Source organism: Osmia bicornis, chromosome 1 (assembly GCF_907164935.1).
Source record: "Osmia bicornis bicornis chromosome 1, iOsmBic2.1, whole genome shotgun sequence".
In the NCBI taxonomy this organism is placed as follows: domain Eukaryota; kingdom Metazoa; phylum Arthropoda; class Insecta; order Hymenoptera; family Megachilidae; genus Osmia; species Osmia bicornis.
In genome coordinates this window covers 12,753,546-12,770,497 of record NC_060216.1, presented here as the reverse complement: position 1 = coordinate 12,770,497, position 16,952 = coordinate 12,753,546, and the positions used below count along the sequence as shown (strand labels likewise).

Genomic DNA, 16,952 nt, shown 5'->3' with positions numbered 1-16,952 from the left:
TCAATAAAACTAGACTCGCTACGTTCCCACCAGTTCGCAAACATTTTATCACCCATGACGTTTCTTACAAAATTATATTTATTTCGATCAAGTATTACATAGATCGAGGTAAACACTGAATAATCCATCGACATTGATTAACAACGAACGAATATTTTTCTTTTCTTATTCAGTTTTCTTAGTATACAATAAGTTTCAATATACCATAAACTTGATACTATGTACATTATTAAAAATTTCAGCATATTTGATATGTTGGGTATATTTGTAGAAGGTTTTGAGATTGCTATCATAAGTATTAATACGTATTACGTAACTGATACACTGTGAAAATCTGGCCGACCGGTATTCAGGGTATAAGTAAAGGAACACGCATACGTGGAATATGTCTTGATATGACGACTTTGAATTTGTTTACTATCCTTAGCTAAATCGCTATAACTTTGTCCTCTCTGAGGCAGAGTACTCGGTTCCTTCGAATTGTCTCAAGTGAATCTGTAAAGTATACATTGGTTCAGCTTAGCAAACGAACGAAATTGTAAACACCATCGACCGAATAGACAACGGCGAATACCTGTAAATGTAAATTTACTTCAGCCGATCGACTCAAATATGGGAAATTTCCACCACTCTTCAAATGTGCCAGTTTGGCATTGGGGTAACACTTGTACATCTCCTCTCTCACTGAATTAGATAACGCGTATTCGTCGAAAACATCGAGAATTGTAATAGGCAGGTGGCATATTTTTTGCGGTTGCACGTAACAATTAACGCAATTCATCGTTAATCGAGACGCCAATTCGGGCTGCGTTAAACTTTCCAGCTATGAATACAAACAGTTCGTTAAACATCGAGCCATTCAACTTGTCTACTATAAGAGGAAAAATATATTTGGTACCCTTTCAACCATGAAATCTATAGCTTCCACGATTTCTCCATCGACCTTATCCGTCACGAAATTTCCCATTAGCATTTTTTTCAATACCAACGATGGTAGGATCCAAAATCTATAAATTGATTAGCAGTTATACGCAGAAGTATTTATGATAACGTATCGCGTTTTCTGTTACTCGCTTTCTCTTATCTCGATACAAACGTTGAAACGTGACAAAATTTGCCTGACTTTATAACGTTTAGAAAATATTTTGACATAGGAAAACAACGCGCTTACACTGCCGCCGAATCGTTGTAACTGAAAACCGACGTATCCGTGAACGTGTTACAGAGTACCAGTGATACCACTCGAGGACAATGAGCGTTCACCTCGGTAAACTTTTGAGCCAGGAATCCACCTGAAAATAAATATTTTTATTGTAATTTTACATATTAATTACCTTTTCTTGAGGTTGACATACTAATTTTTCTTCGTACGTTCTGACCTAATGAAGCGCCGAATAGATGAACCTTATCGAGTTCCATGTAATCCAGGAGTTTCCTGAATCCATCACACCACTCTTTAACGTTCCAGTATACCGGTGGTTCGGCCTGAAAAGGAATTATATTTTTTTTAGTTATAATTTAAAAAAAGTATGTATATACTAATTACCGATATAATTCTATATCCTTTGGCCGCCAAGCCTAAGATTTGTTTAAAGAACACATCCGCTGTTCCGCTGACCGGTGGAAGACATATGAGGGGGCACTTAATAGTTTTTGGACTGGAATCGTATACCTTCCATCCCTAGGAAAAAAAATTAATTTTTGCATTTTTAAAATTTCATATCATTTCTATAAACATTACTTTTTAATATACGAAACTCTTTCGTTTAAAAATTTGCGCGTCTTTAATAGGGCATTGCGTGGCAAATGATTTATCGATCGTGTTGTTCCGGTTTCACTATAAGTTAGTGTCAGTTACTATAATATTCATCGAATGCACACTCGATACTTCGTTTGTTTTATTACGAAGCACAGTTATTCGCTTACGAGATTTGTTTTAAAAAATTACAATCGCGTAAAGGTCATCGTTATGGGTCTCGATCTCGAATCGCAATCATGTTGAATCGATTGTCGAATGTTTTATGATTAAAGGATTAATTGCCTTAGTGCCGTCAGCATCGACGACGATTTTCCTGAGTGGGATAGAACTACGAAAACTGAGATATTCCTGGGATCGTGACAATTCGCTGGAGCACGACATGTTTCTTCTCTCTCTTGCACTGTCCTCAATCACTGGTTTTATCGTTACAGGATTTCTGTTGGCTCGGGGGTTACCGATATCTAGAAAAAGAGAGAAACAATAAGACGCTAGATAGCAGACCTGTGCAAATTTGAAATCGTATGCTTTACGACAAACAAATAAATAAGAATTTGTTTAAAATTATTGTTAAAATAAGGCTGGGGCGTTTAACGGTTACAATTTAAAGCTCCATTTGTTGCAGAGTAAAACTTACCTCAAGACCAGGTTATGAGACCGATGTTTCGCTGTATCGTTACCTCCGAGTAAGCATCTTTGGTTGTCGAAGGTTTCTACTGAGAAACAGTTATCTAGCAATTTCAAAGGTCAAATCACATTAACAACACTTGTTTGTGAAAGTATACTGACAGTGTCAGTAAGTTTAAACCCCCTTCCAAACATTGTCATACTTTATTTTTCTCAGTGTCTACATGGGTCCCGATCCATTATTACTATCTGGAACACCATTGCGCTTGCGCCGAGATTACCCATGTCTCGTTGGTATTGTCACGATACTGTTTTACAATTCGAGGCCGAACTCCGAATTTCGCATCGATAAAACAGTCAACGTTTCATCGCAAATTAGGCAGGAACAGAAACTGATTTAAACGCCACCTCAGTTAATGATGACACACGTTGCATTCGCTGTCGATATTCGATATCGTACAAAACATTTTTTACAGCTGTTTACATATTTATTATTTATGTTTTATTACATAGTTATTCACATAAATTTATATGCATATAAGTTTTAGTTCAATACTAAACAAGATTTATTTGTGCATTTGCAATATACAATTTTTTTTATTCTTATAAAAAGTTAGCTGTGATTAAGAGAAATATTAATTGCAAAATAAGAGTAACAAATATTTAATGTAATGTTTAATGTTCAGTTCTGTTGTGTTTTGTGTATGTAATGTATAAAGACACATAATATATATATATACATACAATTTCAATGACGATATTCGTCACACAAAATAAGAAACTGGCAGTTAATTATCCGTTTCCAAAAATAAATTAGGATAGAATCTTAAAGCTTCAATTGTATCATCTCTACATGCTTTTCCTCTCTTTTCAGTAACTAGTAACCTTTCACGCGCTAGAAGGACCGATATACCTTCTGACTGTGCTAATTCTTCTGCTGTCAAAGATCCTCTTCCTTTTATCTGTAATAGAGAGATAAAATTATGTTTTGTATAAGGATTTAGAATAATGTACTTACAAGATCAGCTATAACATCAGCTATGGAGTCATCATCATAGGATCGAATTTGAAGAATCATAACTCCACTATCGAACACTCGTAGTACTATAGGTAAATCTAAAGGAGCTAATTGTCTACTAGCATTTAATAGATCTTCTGGCGATAGAAGTTCCAAGCCCCTAGCTCTATTTACTCGACAATAAACATCCGTTAATGTCATCATTCCTCCAACTTCCTAGAAAATAAAATTTATTGAGTATTTTGTTCATTTTTACTTTGATTGTGATTATTGGGTATATTAACTTTAATTGGTTCTTCTAAAATATTTGCAAGTTGTTTTGCCAATTGTTTGAAATATTCGTTACTACTTTTATATGCATCTCTGGTAACAGGATCATCAATACCAAGACTCATTAAGTAAGACTTAAATCTCACTGTTTCATCCTCCGTGATATCTCCTTGCCTCTCCTGTAATGGTCTTTGATTATGAATGTCAATTTTAGAAAGTAAATGTCGAGAAAGTCACCCGTATTTTTGCTGAAATTGTTTTTGAAATGGAAACCATGTCTTTAGCCATTTCCATAAGTTTTTTTAGATCTTGAAAGGCCAGTAATATACTTTCATCTGTTGCTTTCTGTTGTTCTTGAAGACTTCTTTCAATACCTATTATACCAGTTCGTGTTTTTATTTGTGGCAGTGGTTTATTATGGTTTCCACTGTTTCTGGTATTGCTAATGGAATGATTTAGGGGTACAATAGGTGCAAATTCCCAAGCTTTTTTCATTACACCATCAGATAACTGTGCAAGAAAATCTGGATCTAAGCCTTCTTTAAATGAGAATTTAACATGGTTATATATACTGTTATCCAATGGACCAGGCCTTTTATCTACAAAAATAAAACATATTAATAAAATTCAATAAAAGCTTTAACACACAATTTTCATATAATGGAAGTATACCAATTGAAGCTTCTGAAAGGTGTATAATAATTTTTTTGCTACGTCCAAAGGAAAATGGACCAGGAACTTCTTCTTCAAAAAAGATTATATGACGAAGGAATAACACGAGACAAGTGTGGCCGTGTGATATATCACCAGGTCTTCCCCATATAAATCTATGGCTTGTAAGAACTAATTCACCTCCCTCAAAACTTGTCTATGTAAAAATGTAGAGGTTATGCTATGTTATATTTGCGCAGAATCATCAATCATATGTACCTTAATATCGCCATCATATAAACGTACACCAGTATCACGTCTAATATAATTTTCATTTGGTAAAAGTCCTGGGTTAGCATATTCAAATCTATTCATTCTTCTTTGAGGTTAAGGTAAAAATGATGTTTCTAACTGTGTAAAGAATGATATTGACATAGGTGTATGTCAGTGGGTTTTGTTCCAAGTACTTACTATCAGCAGTGACTATAGATAGGAGTCACTGTAGGATCTGTAGTCACTGTTATCAGAAAGGAATAGAGAGTACTCAAGCCCGAGATTTTACTGGTGCTGCACCACGCGGTGAAACACAAAAGAGTAGAAATCTGTAAAAAAACATTCACATCAGCATATACAAGAACCACAGATTTTAGTGTCACACGTGTCAGTAAGTTACATAATTTCATTAGCATTCTCAGTAATATAGTGTCACATTCTACCGTATTACACATACATAAACTGTGTATTTATATTTGCACATATAGAGTTGTATTTTGTAATGAACGTGAAACGCATTTTATGTCTTTCTTCTAAATCACTTTGGGAATGATTATTTAATTTATTTAATTAGAAATCGATTTGTCTTTAGGTACAGATACAAATGTTTAGAGGAATAATATCTTTAATAATCCTATTGTAGCTTATTCTTCATTTTACTTCTTCTTCATTTTTCCCGCCAATCAGCAGTTCGAATTTAAACCTAATGCTGCCATCTTTGTAAACCGCTCGAAAGCTGAGTAGTATCGTAGCAGTTGGAATGAGAGGACGCGTGACATCCTTCTCCGTTTTAAAGTAAGTAAACTTTCATTTAATGAAGGTTAATAGTGTTCCGAATTATTTGTATCCATCTTTTCTATATTTTGCTTAATATTTTGTAAGATATTTATGTGAATTAAGAAGAGAAATTGATTTAATTAATATTTCTGTCCTTTCGTTTTATGCCCGTGCTATGCATATATTCGTGCATAGTTGTATCAATGTTGTATGAGATACATATGAATTTTCGCATAGAATTTCCCAAAAAGCATAAAAAACTTAATAATATTAAGTTATGATGCCACATTTTTATTGTAATTTTACACAGATATCTAGTACTGAACTATTAAGGAAGGAAGGAAGGAACGAAGGAAGGAAAGGGAATAAGAATGGCGCGAAAATGGCGGATTTAAAACCATTGGTGCTTTGGATACTGTACGAGACAATTTAAAATGGATTCCACGGTTATACAGGGAACAACTAGTAAGTGGTTTTATTCAATTTTTTCAGTATGATTTAATGACATTCATTATATTTGTATTATTTTTATAATTATTTAGTAGTGTTTCATGTATTTTTTTCTTATATAACATTTTTTATTTTTTATTTTGTTACAGATGTGTACAAGTTTACTGAGACTCCTGGACCTGTTCTGGTAACATCCTAGATGACATTCATGATGACTTCCCTGCTTCTCCTGGATGATAGTTTTCTACTGGACTACTGCAATCAGGTTTTCTCTGCGATCGGTGAGTTGCATGCTATTTTTATTCCTCCGGTGCCCAATCATGTCGTAGGACGAATGGTCCGAATCGACACGGGTTATTGGTTGTATAAGTAGTTTTTGGCGAGCACAATGACCATGGGTATACTGATTATACTCATGAGTAGTAAAATTTTTATTGTGTTTGAGATGATAAAGTCTTGATCATTAGGGATTAAGTCTCACTCAGTTGGGTGGACTACCTGAAGAAAGAAGAGGTCATGTGCCGAAGAGCCCCGGCAAATTTTGCCATAGAAGAGGGGAACTACTAATGATTTTGCATCTTTATGGATGGAAAATCATTATTGTTACTACTTTGTCACTGTGCTCGCTTGTAGTTGTAGTAGTTGTAGATTTTCAGGAAAAAGATGGACCTTACGGGGCTCTCGACGCCCCTAATTTTGGCCAAATCGCGGTTTCAATTTATGATTGCGAATGAATATTGATCGCGATTCAAGTTAGAGTTGGGAATACCTATTAATCGCTATTTCGATTTAGTGTTGTGAACTTCATATATATATACATCGCGCTTGCTTTTTGCTTTGCTTTAAGAAGTAATATTACCTTATAATATTGATTGCTTTACGTTAGTGTTGCGAACAAAAACTTACGGTTCGTTTTAGAATTCTTTTCTTTAAATTTCAATATTATTATTTATTGAATTGTAATTACGTTTCTGTTAAAAATAGTGTTGCGAATAACAATACTTGGATTATTTCCTTTGTGTTGTGATTTGAAAATACGCGATTGCTTTGAATTAATTTGCAGAATTTTTTAATTAGTGTTGCGATACTGAATATTCGCGTTTTTTTTATTTAGCATTGCGATAACGAATATTCGAGCTTTTGCGTTAGTGTTGCGATGTATAATGAAATGGCCAAAAACGGTCGAATGGAAGGCAGCTATCATAGCTATCCAGCTGCAGAGATATAGCCTTTAATCGACTTTACTGTTTTTGAAATTATTGTTGCGTATTACAAAATTTAGGAAATTTGAATAGTGTTGCAAAAAATACAGTTCGCGTTACATTCAATTAGCGTTGCATATAGGGGCACCCTGCTCTTAGAAGTTCTTGTATTTTGTAGTTTATAAAATCAATGTTTCGAATGAATTCGCGATTGATATTGAAATTTTCAGCACTTATTTTTGCATTCATTTCTTCTGTTAAAGGAAAGTGAAAACGCGATATGATAACATCGATAATAACATTTTATTGTCTGAAGTTAATAGTATGATACATATATACGCTCATTCTTTATCGCAGTTAATTCTATACATAATGTTCACATTTTTCACTTGTATAATATGTTATCTGTCGTTTTTATAATTTTATTCTTTTATAATTTTGACAAGTTATTCATACCTGTAATTTATAAAAGCTAAACGATCGTTTATCGAAGAAAAATTCGCATACACAGTTATATATTATTGTTATTGCTGTTTGTACATACAATATGAATTGAATCATTCCGGTTTCACGACGTAGAGAATAAAAATCGATCAATCAACGGATAAAAAAAGTCACTTAAAATACGGGTCAATTTAACTATACAATTATACGGAGTATTTAACTTACACTTATTGTAGAAAGCTATAATCATCGTTGGATTAAGGGGAGGTCTAAGGGAGGCTATAGCATCGGACCCCACTTTCCAGGGGGCCCTATTATAAACCTTCGATTTACCATGTCAAAAAATATTAAATGATGTTTTTTTTACAATTAAAAGTGATAGTAGGTTTAATTATAAATAATTGGGATCTATTTCGTTCAACAGGAATAGAATTATACCTATTTAAATTTTCGTTGTGAGGAATCTAACGAACGAGCAAGTTTATATTCACTTGATTTTTAATACTATATCTTTATGAATGGATAAGTATTATTTAACAAGTGACTAATTCTTTCCTTATCTTTTTTTTTTCAATTTCCATATGTCGCGATACGAGACCATTTAACGTTACATTATACAAAATGTAGTCTCGTTTAACATTACTATCATACTATGTATATTTATATATGTATCATATCATATCATATACATACAACTTATTTACTAATCATTCTTTTATTAATCTCATCGCTCCACGAACAATTCCAACATTCGCTTCTCCGTTATGTACATGTCGCACGCTAATAGTGCATCGTTTTCTCCACAAGCGTATGTACATACATAAAACATGGTCCTATATGATTCATATGTATCGTTGCATGTATACACGTTCTTTTTTAACATCGATAAATTCGCCTTAGTTTTGACGGTATAGTATCCGACACGACCTAAGTGTTTATCATAATAATGTAACGATAAAAGAATATTTACCTGTTTCGTTTATTTCGAACTTAGATAATACGACATGTCGTTTGATTTATTAGGTTTTGTAATAAATTCCCGTGTTTTTTGTAATTTATTTTTTGCCCGTTTTGTGTTTTGTTAGGTAAAGTATATATATATGCATTCGCAAGTCTTTTTCTTGATCTACAAACGTCTCTGCTTCAATTTTTCGAATTAATTAATTTTAATCAATATTTAGGCTTTTGAAATGGAAGTTCCAAGAGGCAAAAAAATTCATTTTCGACATTAGTTTTATTTCGCCTTTCAAAAAGCTACGGAAGCAACTCGCGACATTTGTGATGTGTATGGAGTATATGCTATAGCTCCGAGGACTGCTCAAGATTGGTTTGCCAAGTTCAAAAATGGCAATTTCGACCTTGGCGACGCACCTTGCTCCGGCCGACCTTGCAACTTCGACGAAGATCGTCTCGAAAGGTCGAAAATTGCCATTTTTAAACTTGGCAAATCAATCTTGAGCGGTCCTCGGAGCTATAGGAAAATTTATCCTCGGAAAATTTTTTTCCCTCCTGGAACTTCCATTTCAAAAGCCTGAAAATTAATTAAAATTAATTAATTCGAAATATTGAAGCAGATACGTTTGTAGAGTAAGAAAAAAACTTGCGAATGCATATATATACTTTACCTAACAAAACACAAAACGGGAAAAAAATAAAATACAAAAAACACGGGAATATATTACACAACTTAATATTACTGAAAACTTTGAAGTAGCTGAAATAACAAATCTTCTATTTATCGACCCATTGATATTTTTGATACAGATTTACTCTCCATATAATGTTAATCCGTGAATATAATTTAAAAATAATTGTTTGTTTCTATCCAGTAGGAATGTGCGGGTTCCCGAAGGCACGGGTACCCTCACACCTCTATCTAAATTAATGGATCATTTTGTAAATGTATGTACTCGTTACACTGTTTAATTACTACGCTTTGAAAAAGTATCATGATAAAAAGGTTAATCATTTTCCCAATTATATGTATAGATCAGATAATTGTTGATATTAATGAGTCGATAGTTTTCTAAGAATATTTTAGTAGCGGTGAAGCATACAAAAGAACAAAACAATTTAATTAAAGGAATGTTTTTTGTATTGCTTTTGAGAAAATCCAGTTTAGTGAAAATAAAAGAATGTCGATTAATTTTATCTACAAATATATATAGTAGAGTCGTGTAAAGTTCCTTAAATATAATGTGTTAACTATTAATGAGCATCATTGCTCGCAAGATTTTCTAAGATGTCAACCGAACAAGATTTTATTATATTATACTTATTGTCATTCGTTTTCTCGATGGAGTCAAATTTGTAATTGGTGTTCAGCACGTACACAATTATCAAAACATCCTAATTAAATTATTCCTTCATAAAAAAAGAAGCGGAAAAAATACTATTTACTTTCTAAATTATTTGTTTGGGCCTTTTTATTCTTTCACACCAAAGATTTTTAAATAAATTTTATTAAGGAAGTAGAAGCTATTCTTGCCTGTTGAATAATAATGTGAGACATAATGACCAAGAATATGTCGTTTTTGCTGATAGATTAATAATTAATAAAATTTATGTTATATTGCACATAAAAACACAAGAGATGTAAAAGTAGGTAATATCAATGGATCTAAAAATAGTATAAATTCTTATTCGTCGTATAGAATTACAAAGAATTTCGTTAGACAAAATTTTACAATAAGTAACGATATATTTTATGTCTAAACGGAATTTATCATATAAACGATAAATAAAAAAATATATATAATATCATATCAGATGAAATGATTTTCCATATTAGAATAATTAGAACAATTCTCTTTTTGAAAAAACCTACTTTAAAATATGATTGAGATTTATGAAATATTATACGTGCTCATTTAACTAGTGATAAAAGTCGATGTACAATTATATTGTACCGATGCAAGTAAATGGGTCCATTACACATCTTAATTATGTTTATCGGTTACTATATATGCATATTGTTACTTCATTGTACTTTTGGTTTCTATTACGTTGTGGGATAATACGAAAGTTTTGAAACTTCTTATTCCATACCATGCAGCATTCATGCATTGTTATTAATTTATTAATCGTAAGTTATAATATAAATTTACATTAATCCCGACATCTGTGTATTGCAACTCATCTTTTAACATTCTCTGACACGATTGATTGGTAATTATTTAGAAGTTTGCCCTCCTCATCGATTTTCGTGACCTTGAATTGCCGATTGATTTAAATTGAAAAATTTTCCTTTGGCAGTTTTCCATCGTGAAACTACTTTCACATCTCTTTGTTGTAATGAAAAAATTTCAGTACTAGCTGGCTCATGAAGTTATTATAGCCCCTCGTGTTTTCGGAGAGGTATTCGACACAGTTGCGTTACTACTTTGACAAATAATTTTGCACGTTGAACGTTGCTTTACAAAACTGCGTAAATTGTTTTTAAACGACAAAAATATGAATATCTGTTATATATAAGTATAACGAGAATTTCTTTGAAAGTCCGTTATTTTTTTCTTTTTTTTTTTTTCGTATAAGTTGCTATGATACGAAAACGTTATTTTTATTTTTTTGTTTTTCCGAATGTTCGGGAAATTGTTCGGTTCGTTTAAATTTTTAAAGATAGTCTCCGTCTCGGTAATAATTTCTTCACATCATTCACATATTTACAACATTTCATTAAGAGAAACATTTTCATATTGGTCGCGTTGCAATAACTGTATCTTATTCAATTTAAATACAAAGTTCTTTTTAAGTAGAAGGAAAGGAAGACCTATTTGAAACGTACAAGTTCAAATTGTACCAACTGGAAAAACCTATTTCTTGTTGAATTTTTTGTTAGGTACTAAAGTATTTTCTCATTCTGTACCTCGTTCGATAACTCTTATCTTTGATATTTATTCTTATCCTTTTCGTTGTTGAACTACCTTGGCCATCATAGGTACGATTTAGAGAATAAATATTATGGTTGAGAAAAAGTGGAAGAGAAGTATCGTGATCGATGTTGAGTGATGTTTTGAATTAGCGGTGTTCATTATTACCCAAGGCGGGGACAATGATGGCAGAACCAGAGGTCTCTCCGTTCCGTGACCTTCTTGAAAAGTACTACCAGTCATAATTTGTGTAGTACTTAAATCGTCGTTTCCCAAAGAATCAAATTCATCGAAACCACCTCCGTGTATTCTTCTGTTGCCGTTGTTGTTTTTCTTCTTTCCCTTTGATACGGGTTTTTTCCGAGGTTTCATGTCGATAGTTTTTACAAAACTGGTAGGAGTGGTTTTCTCCGCAAGATGAAGTTCTGAATAAACGAAAATGCAATTGGTTAATTTTAAACTAATGTAGAATAATTGTAATTATAATTACAATATATAATTATTATAATTAATTTTAATTATAATTAATACACGTGATAAAAACTAGGGGTGTACGAATATCCGAAATTTAGGGATCGGATTGGGTAAAATTCAAGGGGCTTGGGCGGGTACCTGAAACATACGAATACCCGGGTAACGCGTCGTCCATGATATATGGCTACTCGCACACTCGCAATTAATATTTTTTTATTCAAACGCACCGATGATTAAGAGAATTTGTAAGATTTGTGTATGTAAAGTAAGAGTTTACCTTGTAAACGTACAACACCGTCTGCTTTTCCAAGAGCGTTTACAGATGAGCAAACGTATTCTCCGAGGTCCCTTTTCTCCAGGGAATTCACAGTAAGGTTCATTTGCAACGAGTAACCGTTCAATGCGTGCTCCGTCATTATATATTTTTCACTGGTTAACAATTTCTCGCCTGAATCAGAAACATTGTCACTTTGATGAATTGAAAACAGCGATGAATTCGTCAACGTCCGTATAATGAATTTCTGTAAAAAAGATTACCTGTGTTTCTGTACCACGTATTCATTGCATGCGGAGACGCTTCAACGTGACATTGAAGAACAACGTTACTGCCGATAGGTGCTGCTAACAGTGTATTTGTTACTTTTATAACCGGTTGAACTGAAACAGAAAGATTTTTCTGTAAATTTCACTCTAGTTTCTGATATCTAACGAGTGTAAAATAAAACACTATATCGACTGTAGAAATTTGAAATATAACTTTTAATTTTGCTAATTATTATGAATGATGTTGAAAGTGTGGCAACGAAGCGAAAAAGTTGCCATTTTTCTTAGAGAATTCCACCATGCTCGGTTCTGTACACGTGTACGTACAATGAACGTCGACGGAATAACGTTTGATGACACTTGGAGGAACATTGTTGCTAGCTATGCAGAGATATACACCCATTTCTTGTCGTAGGATTCCGGACAGTTCTAGAGTTTCACCCACATAAGTTTTTACCGCTGAAAAACAAGACGTTACGTGGTTAATACTCGCGACTTTGTCTTCGATATATGTTATGTAGATCGTTTTCTTCTTCCTGAACGCGATCGCGTATCTTACATCGTTTTTGTCCATCTTCTCTAAGGATGATATTTCGGCCATCTTCTCGTTTCCACGTGACGGTAGGTGTCGGCGAACCCGTCGCGACGCATCTTAATCTCACGTTACCACCTTCGTGGGTTACCATACCCTCCGCGGATTCGTCGTCCATGATATCCGGTGGTATCACTACTTCCATGTATCCGTTCTAAAAATCAAACGATCTCATCAATTCTTATTAACTCCGACTTAAATTTTTATCGAGAGATTAGTAACACGACAGGCCCTTTTGTAACAAATTTTAATTAATTAGACCCCAAATCCCTGAAGACCAATCTACCCCTATCTCTATATCTACTCTAAAGTCTATAGATATACAGAGTGTCTCAGATCGGATAGTGCCACTAGGCAGGAGGTGAATCTATAAGCAAAAATAAGTAGAAAAGAAAAGAATAAATTTTTTTCCTTTCAACTTTTGTTTTCGAGAACGTTGAATTCGAAAATTCGAGTACAAAGTTAACGGCAAATTATTTGTCATAAAAGGACGATATTATAGACATTATTTTTATCCTAAAGGGTTACATCCTTTTACTTATATTAATAAAGGAAAATAACATTTTTTAAATGCTTTATTCTCTTTTTTTGTACTACTCGACCTGAGACACACTGTATATTGATAGTAAGCATGTAAGAAATAAGAAGTAAATATGCATTCACCTGACTACGCATAGGTTCAGTGTTCACTTGGCACATATAAGCGCCTGAGTCGTTCTTTTGAACGTTTGACACGTGCAATTTCCAAGTGTTGTGTCCATTATGCGTGACGGAAAGCCGTGGATTGTGCGCTACTAGATGAGTATGTATCGCCAAGATTGCTCGGGAGTCTGATTTTATCCAAGCCACCTAACAGGAACAAGTTTTTTTTATAAAACTAATGTGCATTACGTACAGTAGTTTCTCGTTCAACGATGTATTTCTAAATGTATTACACTTCGATTCAAGGTTTGATAATTAGCGCACCTTGTATGATTGTAAATGATTAACGACACAGGTGAAGAAAACGTCGCGACCCTGAATCACTGTGTGATTCTCCAAAGGAGCTAAAAATTCTGGCAGTGGTTCTGGAGTTATTTGACCTGAAAAAGAATAAACCCTTATGGTAAACCTTTCCTAAATTATTATTTAACTGTACAGAGAGGCGAAGAAAATATGCTAGTAAAATTCAGAAAATGAAAATAATATGAAATACGAAATTAAATTAAAATTGGAGCTCTCTTCGTGGTTCGTCGTCGTAAGGGTTAAACGCCTTATTCGAATCGAAATAATCGAGAGCCCGTTTCCTTCATGAAACTTGTAACAAAAGCCTTGCAAATATCGAAACGTAGCCAGTGGCGAGAATCGGTATTTACAGAAAAGATTTGGTAGGTGGTAGGTAGCGTATGATGCGAGTTTCCCGCACGTGATGCAACTTCTCTACTTTGTCTTTCCCGAGTGCCGAGCCAATCTTTGCTTTCTAGTAGTGGAATCCATGGAATTTTCCGAGTTAGCACGGAGCTTCTGTGATCTGAAAAGCCGGATAGATATTTGACCTACTCGGCAGTAGAGAAGTCGATGTAATTTCCTCGTCGCGTCGCTTGTTGTCGACCAAAAGTAATCTTCACCCTTTTGCAAAACTCTGCCTAAGAAGTTCAATGCGAGGTTGAAGATTTTTCCACCTCGTTTAATTTCAGTAGAGTAAACCGGGGGCGGTAGTAACACGTTAAATATCTCAAAACATTGAATAGATATGTAATAAAAAATTATATTTGGAACATACTCGTCAATGTTCTAACAGTATAGATACGCAATAGACATGTATAATGAACAAAATAATTTTTCGATACCCTAAAATAATTTTCTCTTACTAATTTAAAATTCTAATATCAATATTCCCTTTGTAATTATGTGCTTGATCTTTTCTTAATCTTTAATTTGATCTTTTTTAAAGTAACGCTGATCGTTACTTAGCAATTTTAAGTCTTATTCGTCAAAATTTATAATTCAAGTTCTAAAGCACTATCGACCCGGCGTCAGAGACGATTTTAACATTTTCCCTGGTCTCCATTTTTTATTAATAACTTGGATATTATTTGCCATAGAACGAAATTGCTATGGATGAATAGCGTCAGGTAACTATGTAAGATTTTGGTATAATGAATTTTGTTGTAAGTGTAATAGTTTTTGCGTAATCCTGTTCTAAATTCAAAGTATTATTACCACCCCCGGTCTACTCTACGATGCAAAGTGCAAGCATACCCCTTTGTTTAAATCGACCAGCTAAAGCAAAATTTAATCATACTGTAGGCGCGAGCTCGCGATAGACTTTCTTCTTTTTTCGTCGATGGAAACACGTTCGGAAAGGTACAAGACAGATTTTCTTGTCAATCCGGAGAAGAAAATAGTTACGGTGGCGCATCTGCTACTCGATACCACGATTTATCATTCCCTATTGCACCTACGTAGGAAACACTGGTGGTGGTGGTGGCTTCTTTTACGATGTTTCCGAATATAGATGGCTCTATTTTTAACGCTTACCTCTGTGCTCATCATTCAAAATTTAATAATATTCGGAATTTGTATTCGCGAAAAATACGATAACTGATTGAAACAAATAATGTATTTGTTTCGAGATGGAATGAAAATCACTTACATAAGCAAAGCTGCAGAACCCAGGTGAAGAGGGCTGCGAGTTTCCGCGCTGCCATGAGAATCAACCACTTTCGCTCTAATACTTTGGGACACTAGTTAGCGATCTGAAAGCAAACAAAATTGGCTTTCTCTTATTTTGCCTAGAATAATGCAATTTTACGCGATGCACGGGTCTCCTGGAGTTTTGTTGGGTGACGATGGGGGGTAGGAGGGAGCTCATTCGACTGGACACGGAGAGGGGAGTCTTATGACTCCAAGATGTCCGATCTCTTTTCCCCGGGAACATAGTCAAAATGATAACATAAGATGATGACGGCGTTGATGGATTTATGTCGGATGATGGTCCAATGATAAGATGTCCGACATAACTCCAGGAGAGCCTGATACACTGCAAGTTTGTTGTTTTCAATCCGGCTAGATGAATATTTCAGTTTGAATAGCAAACGATCTCTAGAAGCAATCTATCGGCCACGATCAGACGAATGTTAGCCCTTTGATAAATTCTATGAAAGTAAAGAAAAACAAAAGTATTTTCGCTCAGTTGCTCTACGAGTAAGATCAGTAGGTTCCTACCATTCGACATCGATAGCTGCTTCTGACAGGTGGCTCGCAACTCGCAGTTATTCAGTCAGGCGATACAAGCATTGCTTATTGGAACGTACACATTCCCTTTTTCCCTTGATCAAGCATGTGTACGCTGTCAGTTTACGTAACTCTGTTATAGCCTAGAACCGATAAAATTTGACCCAGAGATACGTTTGGCATTTTCATCGTTCGCCTCTTTACGATATTTCACGCACAACATACCTGCGCAGGAAATTTATCGAACAAGAATCGTTTCCGCACGTCGAACAGAGAAGAAACGTATGAAACGTAGACGGATCGAACGGGTAATTATAAGCAGAAAAATATACAAATTCCAAAAAATTTGTCAGAGATTGAAAACAGGAATTTCCCTGAGAAAATATTTCTTTGTTCTTGGAAGGCAGCTTCGTCAGAGGATAGGTGCGCGACCCACGAAAAGCCGAACGACAGAATGTGATTCGGCTGCGCGGGCTACACTTCCGTAACACGTTTCCTCTATCAACGCGTCCCTCGTCATTCTGGCAGGTGACCTCGGTGAAACGGATTTCTGCGATGAGAACATTTCATTCCAAGTAACGTATAATCCTCTACTGCTGCTTGCGAGCTTTTTAAAATCACTTGAATTGTCAATTCTCGCGATTGCTATTCCGTGGATAGGAATTAAAAGCAGATGCAAACATGAAACGCGACCAAGCATTCAATTTCGAATATGAACTGGTGTCTGGACTGTTCGATGAAACTTTTGTTATATTTTATCTCCTTTCGTTATTAATTCGTATTGTTAACA

General features: G+C 34.4%; 3 protein-coding genes and 1 long non-coding RNA gene across 6 annotated transcripts in view; 1 reads left to right on the top strand and 3 right to left on the bottom strand.

The window, feature by feature from the left end:
• Nucleotides 1-60: 60 nt before the first annotated feature.
• On the bottom strand, nt 61-2,645 carry LOC114872832 (maspardin-like). Its single transcript, XM_029180493.2, has 8 exons — nt 2,394-2,645; nt 2,042-2,220; nt 1,547-1,681; nt 1,380-1,485; nt 1,172-1,292; nt 899-1,007; nt 575-823; nt 61-495 (listed from the first exon to the last, which is right to left on the bottom strand). Exons 2-8 carry the CDS (start codon nt 2,138-2,140, stop codon nt 436-438), a joined length of 879 nt encoding a protein of 292 aa, XP_029036326.1. The 5' UTR covers nt 2,141-2,220; nt 2,394-2,645; the 3' UTR covers nt 61-435.
• A 280-nt stretch (nt 2,646-2,925) lies between these two features.
• On the bottom strand, nt 2,926-4,915 carry LOC114872831 (vacuolar protein-sorting-associated protein 36). Of its 2 annotated transcripts, none has more exons than XM_029180492.2 (6): nt 4,602-4,909; nt 4,344-4,539; nt 3,909-4,270; nt 3,686-3,850; nt 3,402-3,617; nt 2,926-3,345 (listed from the first exon to the last, which is right to left on the bottom strand). In XM_029180492.2, the coding sequence occupies exons 1-6, from the start codon at nt 4,695-4,697 to the stop codon at nt 3,172-3,174; spliced, it is 1,209 nt and encodes a 402-aa protein (XP_029036325.1). In that variant the 5' UTR covers nt 4,698-4,909; the 3' UTR covers nt 2,926-3,171. The 2 variants fall into 2 exon arrangements, with proteins under 2 accessions (XP_029036325.1, XP_046142585.1); XM_046286629.1 differs by having other exon boundaries at nt 3,181-3,345; nt 3,398-3,617; nt 4,602-4,915.
• A 335-nt stretch (nt 4,916-5,250) lies between these two features.
• Nucleotides 5,251-6,097, top strand: LOC114872833. The gene is made up of 3 exons (XR_003788820.2): nt 5,251-5,390; nt 5,683-5,837; nt 5,972-6,097. It is a non-coding gene; the product is annotated as an uncharacterized LOC114872833 (long non-coding RNA).
• A 1,211-nt stretch (nt 6,098-7,308) lies between these two features.
• Nucleotides 7,309-16,952, bottom strand: part of LOC114872798 (lachesin-like) — a 42,749-nt gene continuing 33,105 nt past the window's right edge. For both annotated transcript variants that reach the window (XM_029180399.2, XM_029180400.2), the window contains exons 3-10: nt 15,582-15,684; nt 13,913-14,028; nt 13,610-13,795; nt 12,914-13,100; nt 12,682-12,813; nt 12,349-12,468; nt 12,089-12,259; nt 7,309-11,762 (exon numbers count right to left, since the gene is read on the bottom strand). In XM_029180399.2, the coding sequence (XP_029036232.1) occupies nt 11,413-11,762; nt 12,089-12,259; nt 12,349-12,468; nt 12,682-12,813; nt 12,914-13,100; nt 13,610-13,795; nt 13,913-14,028; nt 15,582-15,636 (1,317 nt within the window). In that variant the 5' untranslated portion in view covers nt 15,637-15,684 and the 3' untranslated portion in view covers nt 7,309-11,412. The remainder of the gene's footprint in view (nt 11,763-12,088; nt 12,260-12,348; nt 12,469-12,681; nt 12,814-12,913; nt 13,101-13,609; nt 13,796-13,912; nt 14,029-15,581; nt 15,685-16,952) is intronic.

Excerpts from the sequence above, each read along its gene's own strand:
- LOC114872832 (XM_029180493.2), bottom strand. The coding sequence starts at position 2,140 with ATGTCGTGCTCCAGCGAATTGTCACGATCCCAGGAATATCTCAGTTTT. Across the intron at positions 1,682-2,041 it reads TCGATGCTGACGGCACTAAG|GGATGGAAGGTATACGATTC; the intron begins GCAATTAATCCT and ends TTTTTTTCCTAG. Across the intron at positions 1,486-1,546 it reads AAGGATATAGAATTATATCG|GCCGAACCACCGGTATACTG; the intron begins GTAATTAGTATA and ends ATTCCTTTTCAG.
- LOC114872831 (XM_029180492.2), bottom strand. The coding sequence starts at position 4,697 with ATGAATAGATTTGAATATGCTAACCCAGGACTTTTACCAAATGAAAAT. Across the intron at positions 3,618-3,685 it reads TTTTAGAAGAACCAATTAAA|GAAGTTGGAGGAATGATGAC; the intron begins GTTAATATACCC and ends TTTATTTTCTAG. Across the intron at positions 3,346-3,401 it reads CTGATGTTATAGCTGATCTT|ATAAAAGGAAGAGGATCTTT; the intron begins GTAAGTACATTA and ends TCTCTATTACAG.